The sequence below is a fragment of the Watersipora subatra genome, chromosome 7 (assembly GCF_963576615.1).
Source record: "Watersipora subatra chromosome 7, tzWatSuba1.1, whole genome shotgun sequence".
Lineage (NCBI taxonomy): Eukaryota > Metazoa > Bryozoa > Gymnolaemata > Cheilostomatida > Watersiporidae > Watersipora > Watersipora subatra.
This window is the reverse complement of record NC_088714.1, coordinates 43202144-43211881: the sequence shown is the minus strand read 5'-3', so window position 1 is coordinate 43211881 and position 9738 is coordinate 43202144. Positions and strand designations below refer to the sequence as shown.

Here is a 9738-nt window from a genome sequence, read left to right as displayed (position 1 = left end):
TTGCAATGAATTGTGAATTGAATCGATTCTTACACGACATATGATGAATTGGGAATTAAGTTGTTAATTTTTTGATGAGAATTGAAATTAATCGAGTCATTGTTCAAGCCCTATGAACAAATCCGCTGGTATTATAGAAATGGGCTCTGAGATAACTGTAAAGAAAAGATAAACAAGGATAGTCAAGCTACTTAACACATTTGCATTGCTTGAAGGATAAAGCACATCGACTTCTCTATCAAATGCGGATGAGCTAATAAAAACGAGTTTTGTTATAACAAGATTCGCAACTACAGTATCAGGATTAATTATTCCCTTATCAATTTTCCGTCCAGTAGAAAAAATTATGACACTGCCACGAAAAAGTGATAAGGAAGCAATGGACCTACAGTGAAGAGTCAATCTGATCGACTTGAAAAAACTATAATGATGATAATTTGAATTGATAACTAATTTACTGGTCGCGCCTTCACATCACGTGGGAGGAAAAGGAAATACCGAAGACAGTAAGAGATCTTACTATTGGTTAATCTTACTCCTAGTCTGGTAGCTCAGACCTGCTTTACGTAGGAAATATGCAAAGCCGTGTAATCCAACCGCTGGTTGCAAATAAAGTAACGACGACAAGTGCGTTAGTACAGATGAACGAAACTTGTAGAGGAAAGGCGACACACTGGTTAGAGAAATCAATCTCGTATGAAAGAGGCTTGCATACAGCCCCAAATGTCAAGGTAGTCGCATATCGCTAGATGACGCTCCCGTAACTACAACACTTAAATTTCATTGAACAGCCATTGAGTCTACAAACTATGGTGAAACAAACCATACAAATATTTGCTCGAGTAAAGCCCACTAAAGCTAAAACTGGGGTAAGAGTGTTGTGTATTGAAAATATGTTGAACTTACGACTCTACACTGCGATGTGTAGTGTCAATTGTCGTCCACATCTTGAATATGCTGCAGCAATAAAAACACAGCAGATATAGAAGCTGTTCAAAATCAAGCTGTACGTTTTATAAGCCACCTTGAAAGGATGAGAAAATGTTAGTGAAGCGAAAGAAAAGCTTGGTCTTGAGCTACTACAAAAGAGACGTCGTGACATCAGACTACGGCTTTTAATGAGTACTCAATTAATACGACTTCTAATGAATACTTAGTGAAGAGGATAAGTATTCAGCACTGAACAGTTCATGCGACCAACTGATTAACCAATCTGAGCCTCACATTCAAACTTGAGCAAACAGTAAAGGACTACCATCATCCGTACATGCCACTAAAAGTGAATACTTTAACAGCTTTCCATCTAGAACCATAAGAGACATTAATAATCCTTCAAATAACCACACTGCTAAAGCACTATAAACCTATATAGCAAGTTAAGCTTGCACTACTGACTAGCATTAAACTCAATTACTCGAAAAATGAAAACTACTAACAAAATAAATTAAATCGTATGAGTCACACCACTTCCATATTAAATGGTCTAGTGTGAAGACAACTACGAGGTAATACGAGGTAATGAGAACTATTGCTATTACTTGCAACAAAAGAGCAAAAGCATGACCTTACTAAACAAAATTAGATGATAACAATAACCAACCAAACGGATTAAGATAGAAAAACAAAATATTACATGCAACATCAGTATAGAGATAATAAAAATTTGTGCAGTAAGCTATTAACTTCAACAGTATATTTATATTATATGCTTCTCTCTTGCATTATCACTTTTCTTGCTTAAAAAATCTGCTATTAGATCGAGTATTGGCTAACATTAGTACGGAGCTGCTAATAGATTTTTTGTACATTTTGTATTACATGTATATCATTATGATACAATTGGCAAGTTCTCACTGCTATGAGACAAAGTAATTTTTACTATTAGGCAGGAGGCACAGCAGCAATTTAAGACTAGATGCCAAGAAATGAACCATTATTGTTTGGCTGCTTGGCATTGCAGAGTGCTTACCACCACACTAGACGGAGTAGGCTACTAACTAGCACTAGTAATGAGAGGAAGAGTGTATCTCTCACTCATTCCTGTGTGACTTTGTCTAGAAAATTATGCTAGCATTATGCTAGAATTGTTGGCCAGAAGCAAAATGCTTAAACACACATAGGCAGCAAAACTATTGCAACCAGTATAGAGCTGTAGTAGGCACTGCAGCTGGTACAGTATGAATTACACCAAAATTAACACAGTACACACAAATAAACACAGTGCACACAAATAAACAAACACGTTCATATAAAAAGTTAGAATGGTAGATGTTGTATATGTTGATTAAAAGCAAATATTCTGTGCAAACCTTTTTTATTATCATTTCATTATTATATATGGATGTGTATGTATGTGTATATACATGTAAATACAAATTTTGGTAAGAGCAGTATCTGTTTGTTCGTTTGTTTTTTCTGAAGCCAAGGTTAGTGCTTAAAATTAATTATTAAATAAGATTAAAGATAAAATCAATAATAAATCTACTTATTTTAATACTTCACAAAGAAAAATATAGATATTTCATTTTATAATAAATAGAAGTACAGTCAAACATGGATAACTCACCCACGGATAGCTCGAACACATGGTTAATTCGAACAGTTTCTTTGGTCCGTTCCCATGTAATGATAAATTGCTATAGATAACTCGAACTCAACACTGTTAACTCGAACTGTTTTTTGCCCAACGGCTACCGAAACGGTTGTTATCGCTTTAGAAAATCACTTTATTCCAAGCCATAGAGGTAACCTCAACTTTTCGTAATTCATAAGCGTCGTTATTACCACCGTCGGCAAAATATTTTTGTCAACGACTTTTCTAAAGGTTTGGTGAAATTTGATTTATACCAAACATCCGCTTATCGATCGCCCTTCCGAAGCGAGGTAAAGTGAGGTAATCTTTGCATAAACTTCAAGAAAAATCGGCAAAATTGATCGTGGGTAAAATGCTCAGAAGAAAAAGATGTCTTTTCTTTTAAGCATTTCAACAACAATCAAGTTTTGCCAATGTCAATCTAAAAAACGTCCTGGCAATAACATCACCTCAAACAATGAACCAATCTCAAGTGATAGAAAAACCTATACTTTTTGATAAAAACGTTTTAAACTTTACATTAGAAGCATTTAATTTAAAACAAGCCAGTTGTGCTTTTGATTTATATTATAGTTTGTATATGTACATGTATCTACTAATAAATAAGTAAATACATGGACTTGTGACAGTGCTCTGATAACTTGAACGCTCTGATAATTCGAACACTTTTGCTCGGTCCCGTGAAGTTCGAGTTATCCATGTTTGACTGTACCAAGCTTTGGATGTCAACGAGACTCCAACTCGTGATACTCAGCTTTATACTCTGACACCTGCATCAACTGACCACCTTTAAGTACTTCTCAATAATTGTGCAGCTGCTTATTCACTGCACTTTGCCAGCACATTAGATGATCTCTCACGGCACGGTAGACTGCGTGGGCACTAGTCTATAATAGAGGTATCCCCATACATCTTTTTCTCTCCCAAGTGCAGCAATAGAGAAAATTATATTTTGAAGGCTAACTATGGGATTCTTGTTATTCCAATCGAATTTGAGAACTTGAACCAACTTAATGCTTTACATTATGTAGAATTTCTTACGTAATACTAAGCAAAAATTCTACATAAATTATTTACATCAAGCGTAATTTATGTTATAAGAGCGTTGACTGCATTGATATCAGCAGTCAAGAAGTGACACAACTATTTGGCAAAGTTGTTAGAACCATAACTGCTTTTGATGTACTACTAAATAAAACTGTAATTGTATTTGATGTACTACTGAATAAAACTATAACTGCATTTGATGTACCGCTGAATAAAACCACAACTGCATTTGATGTACCGCTGAATAAAACCATAACTGTATTTGATGTACCGCTGAATAAAACCACAACTGCATTTGATGTACCACTGAATACAAATTTAATAAAGCTCACCTCGATTTGTATGTCACGTTTCCAAGGGCACTGTTCAACTAAAAGTTTGTGAGTGTTTTGGGAAATAGACTTTGTCTTGTAAGTGAGTTAAATGCTTTAGAGAACTGTTCAACCCTAGTATAGCAAATATTGTTGCTAGCATGTATCGGTCATCGGTGGTCACTATAAGTTTTATTATATGATAACAGCCATAACTTACATCTTGAGACGAGGATTTGCTAACTTTTGAATTTAAGTATTTACTTATAGCTTTGTTTTTTGCATAGATTAGTTTTTTGATATTTGCTTTTTTAACATGAGCATTGCGAGTTCTGTGTCTATCACTACATTTATTTTTATCAGTTTCAACTCTCATAATTTCCTTTTACTTCAGAATCTTAAGAGACTTCAGCGGTTGTACATTCGAGCGTGAAGCACAATATTTGATGAAATTTTACGTTGTATGTTAGAAAGTTGACAAGTTGAAGTATTGATAAGCGGAGGTTTAGCTCAAAGCTCTCTTTACGCTTCAGGCATATGACATTGAAGATCGAGACGATGGATCATCTCAACTTTCGTTTTTCATTCCAAAGGAGTTGGCTGGTGGATTAGTAAATAACAAGAAGGAGAACTATAAGTTCAAGTAGGTGACAGTATGATTGTCTCTAATCAATACATGTCATACAAGTTGGTGAGAGTATGATTGTCTCTAATCAATACATGTCCTACAAGTTGGTGAGAGTATGAATGTCTCTAATCAATACATGTCATACAAGTAGGTGACAGTATGATTGTCTCTAATCAATACATGTCATACAAGTTGGTGAGAGTATGATTGTCTCTAATCAATAATCAATACATGTCATACAAGTAGGTGAGAGTATGATTGTCTCTAATCAATACATGTCATACAAGTAGGTGACAGTATGATTGTCTCTAATCAATACATGTCATACAAGTAGGTGACAGTATGATTGTCTCTAATCAATAGATGTCATACAAGTAGGTGAGAGTATGATTGTCTCTAATCAATACATGTCATACAAGTAGATGACAGTATGACTGTCTCTAATCAATACATGTCATACAAGTAGATGACAGTATGACTGTCTCTAATCAATACATGTCATACCATGACAACAGTGTTTTGTCATTTCTGATCTTTTCTTAAATATTCAGTTTTGTCTCAGTGATTCAATTTTTTTTAAAACTAGAGATGCCTTTTTAAAGATGCATGACCCGATACCGATCTGATCGATCCAGCAATCCTCACTAAAAGTAACTAAATTCAGATGCCGATTCAGATCTTTTGTGTTGCGTAGTTGATCGTTTATTTTATTACAGAAAGTGCTAATCAATTATACATCGGCTTATTTTAATACTTTACAAAGAAAAATATGCATATTTTATTTCATTTTGTACTGCTAGTAAATAGAAGTACTTAGCTGTGGATTGGTCCTAATAATATTCATCATTGTAAACGGAAAATAGCGCATACATGTATTATTTGCATTTCCACTAAAAACAAAAACTATTTTGGCGGAACCAATTGGTTAAGTGTAAATTAAAGTAATGTAGTTAGTACCAGAGTTCTTTGAATTTTTATATCCAAGTCGTAAAAACTTTTATTTATACTATACTTTACCGTTATAGGCTCAGATACGACCGCCATGATGAATAGTGGGTTTGCAATGAGAGTCTGGAGTTATGGATTTACATGTATTTTAAACCATTGTCCGAAACCGGATGTCGATATTGATACCGGTATTGGGACATTTGTATATTAAACAGACCAGAGCTTGGAATAAACTGTACCATTTCAAAGTGTTTCCGTGTGACACTCATTTGACCAAGATCGTAGAACAGTAGAGCCTCTACTTGAGGAAGTAATTTATTTTGGAGGCCTTTTGCATCTAGAAATCTCTTTCGTAAGTCGAAGAAACATTTCGACTAAAAGACTTCGTAACTTGGTATTTTCACTTGTAGAGACTTTTGTAAGTAAAGGAGGTTTCACTGTATTTATGTAGTCTCTAAAGCATACGTGCAAATTTTCTGTTTTAGGTTCGAAAGGATATTTGATCAAAAGAGCAAACAAGAAGAGATATTTGAGAGCGTGGCCAGGCCTGTCATTGACAAGTAGGTGTCACCAGCACTATGACTGTCAACTCAGTACTACTGTTAGTCAATACTCTATATACTATCAGCTCAGTATTTACTGAGCTGATAGTATATAGACTATTGACTATCAGTTCTATTTTACTATCAGTTCAGTACTACTGTTAGTTAATACTCTGTCTACGAGCAGATGTCATAAGCATGAAAGTGATTATGGAAGAGAGAAGCATATAGTAAGAATATACTGTTGAAGTTAATAGTTTACTGCACAAATTTGATTATCTTTATACAGATATTCCTTATGATGTTTTGTCTCTATTCTGGCACCTGTCACTATTCCAGTGTTTTGTCTCTCTATTTAGGCACATGTCACTATTCTAGTGTTTTGTCTCTCTATTCAGGCACATGTCACTATTCCAGTGTTTTGTCTCTCTATTAAAGCACCTGTCACTATTCTAGTGTTTTGTCTCTCTATTCAGGCACCTGTCACTATTCCAGTGTTTTGTCTCTCTATTCAAGCACCTGTCACTATTCCAGTGTTTTCTCTTTCTAATCAGTCACCTGGCATTATTTCAGCGTAATTAGTGGCTACAATGGAACTATATTTGCTTATGGCCAGACAGGCAGTGGCAAGACCTTCACAATCACCGGGGGCGCAGAGAAGTACTCACAAAGAGGAATTATTCCCAGAACTCTGAGCTATCTTTATGAAACGTATGAAAAGGTCTCTATCCAGTTTACTATAATCTTAGCATAACTGACTAGCCCATACTTATTTTTTTTATTTTTAACAGATATTTACAGAACCTATGTGCAAATACAGTAATCCTTTTTACTTCGCTGAGCGGGCATTCCAGACCAACCTGGAAATTCCCAGGATTTCCGCAAAATGGAAACTAATCTATTTTAAGTTGTAAAAAAGAAGTAACATGTTTGCAGATATGTTAGAGAGAGGGGATAACTCTCAATTGTCACATTGTATAATTTAGTAAAGCTTCAGTAATAATACTCACAGTGTATTGCTGTATGTAACCAAATGAATGTCATTAAAAACTCGCGATATTTCGAAGTCGCTGTACTAGGAGCTGCGAAGTAGGTGGAATTACTGCATTGATATTGACAAGTTGAAGTTTTTTCAATAGTTAGTACAAGGGAGACTATCCAAGTATCGCTTGTGATATATCTGAAAACAGCTAAGAAGCTTATGTTTTGTTTAGCACCAAGGTGTTTGCCCATACAACAGATTTTATACTCCAGAGCACCAGACGTAAATGACAGGTGGTAGTCATTCCTTTAGTAATAGAACTATTCACATCGTAAAAAGCAGACAATGCTATGCGTTTGGAAAACTTAATTGTATTCTAAATTTAATTTTAAATTAAAATTTAATTATATTTATGCCACTTCTATAAATGTCTAATATTTTCATAAAATGCTGTCCATGATTGCGAGATATTAATCAACATACCGGTAATCAGTGTGTAACCTGGCCCCGCAGCATATCACAGTCCCCTGACAGTATATCACAGCCCCCTGACAGCATATCACATCCCCCTGACAGCATATCACAGCCCCCTGACAGCATATCACAGCCCCCTGACAGCATATCACAGCCCCCTGACAGCATATCACAGCCCCCTGACAGCATATCACAGCCCCCTGACAGCATATCACAGCCCCCTGACAGCATATCACATCCCCCTGACAGCATATCACAGTCCCCTGACAGTATATCACAGCCCCCTGACAGCATATCACATCCCCCTGACAGCATATCACAGCCCCCTGACAGCATATCACAGCCCCCTGACAGCATATCACAGCCCCCTGACAGCATATCACAGCCCCCTGACAGCATATCACAGCCCCCTGACAGCATATCACAGCCCCCTGACAGCATATCACAGCCCCTGACAGCATATCACAGTCCCCTGACAGTATATCACAGCCCCCTGACAGCATATCACATCCCCCTGACAGCATATCACAGCCCCCTGACAGCATATCACATCCCCCTGACAGCATATCACATCCCCCTGACAGCATATCACAGTCCCCTGACAGTATATCACAGCCCCCTGACAGCATATCACATCCCCCTGACAGCATATCACAGCCCCCTGACAGCATATCACAGCCTCTTGGCAGCATATCACAGCCCCCTGACAGCATATCACAGCCCCCTGACAGCATATCACAGCCCCCTGACAGCATATCACATCCCCCTGACAGCATATCACAGCCCCCTGACAGCATATCACATCCCCCTGACAGCATATCACATCCCCCTGACAGCATATCACAGTCCCCTGACAGTATATCACAGCCCCCTGACAGCATATCACATCCCCCTGACAGCATATCACAGCCCCCTGACAGCATATCACAGCCTCTTGGCAGCATATCACAGCCCCCTGACAGCATATCACATCCCCCTGACAGCATATCACAGCCCCCTGACAGTATATCACAGCCCCCTGACAGCATATCACAGCCCCCTGACAGCATATCACAGCCCCTGACAGCATATCACAGTCCCCTGACAGTATATCACAGCCCCCTGACAGCATATCACATCCCCCTGACAGCATATCACAGCCCCCTGACAGCATATCACATCCCCCTGACAGCATATCACATCCCCCTGACAGCATATCACTGTCCCCTGACAGTATATCACAGCCCCCTGACAGCATATCACATCCCCCTGACAGCATATCACAGCCCCCTGACAGCATATCACAGCCTCTTGGCAGCATATCACAGCCCCCTGACAGCATATCACAGCCCCCTGACAGCATATCACAGCCCCCTGACAGCATATCACATCCCCCTGACAGCATATCACAGCCCCCTGACAGCATATCACATCCCCCTGACAGCATATCACATCCTCCTGACAGCATATCACAGCCCCCTGACAGCATATCACATCCAAGTGCCATGTCAGTTCAAATGACTAGATGTAAAAGCTGTTCTACCTTTGCTGTAGTACCTTTGTTGAACTTGCATGAAAATATGGTCACTATGTAATTTATATGGTCACTATGTAATTTATATGGTCACTATGTAATTTATATGGTCACTATGTAATTTATATGGTCACTATGTAATTTATATGGTCACTATGTAATTTATATGGTCACTATGTAATTTATATGGTCACTATGTAATTTATATGGTCACTATGTAATTTATATGGTCACTATGTAATTTATATGGTCACTATGTAATATATATGGTCACTATGTAATTTAGCTAATCTGTGATATAAGACACCGTCGTTGAGTAGTATGAAATATTATGTGGACCAGCTGACTTTCATAGAAAAGCTTGCGAAGGTCGCTTACAGATTTGGGAACATGTCTTTTGCATCTATTACCAATCATGAAAATGCTGCCTTTGCTGTGGGACACGACATTGCAGTCATACGATTAGTTTTTTGGGCAGTGCGAGTGTTGAATGATGGAATACGTGATAAGAGAAATAAACGATTACTTGTACTTATAACTTGCACATTTTGCAAACGGCGTAAGGTTGCAAGGTCATCTTGATGGTATGACCTCTTCAAACTACCGTAACTGTGTCCTTCAAGAAGAAGCTATACTTAAGCTTCTTAGTGATTCGTTGAGTCGCTTTGCAAAGTGTTATAGCTGTATTATTACTTGGACC

At 37.7% G+C, this 9738-nt stretch overlaps 1 protein-coding gene across 1 annotated transcript in view; it reads left to right on the top strand.

Moving 5' to 3' along the window:
* The first annotated feature begins 772 nt into the window (after positions 1 to 772).
* LOC137399629 (kinesin-like protein KIF6) overlaps positions 773 to 9738 on the top strand; it is a 28012-nt gene continuing 19046 nt past the window's right edge. The window contains exons 1-4 of the mRNA XM_068085810.1: positions 773 to 869; positions 4485 to 4594; positions 6013 to 6087; positions 6643 to 6790. Coding sequence (XP_067941911.1) covers positions 810 to 869; positions 4485 to 4594; positions 6013 to 6087; positions 6643 to 6790 — 393 coding nt within the window. The 5' untranslated portion in view covers positions 773 to 809. The remainder of the gene's footprint in view (positions 870 to 4484; positions 4595 to 6012; positions 6088 to 6642; positions 6791 to 9738) is intronic.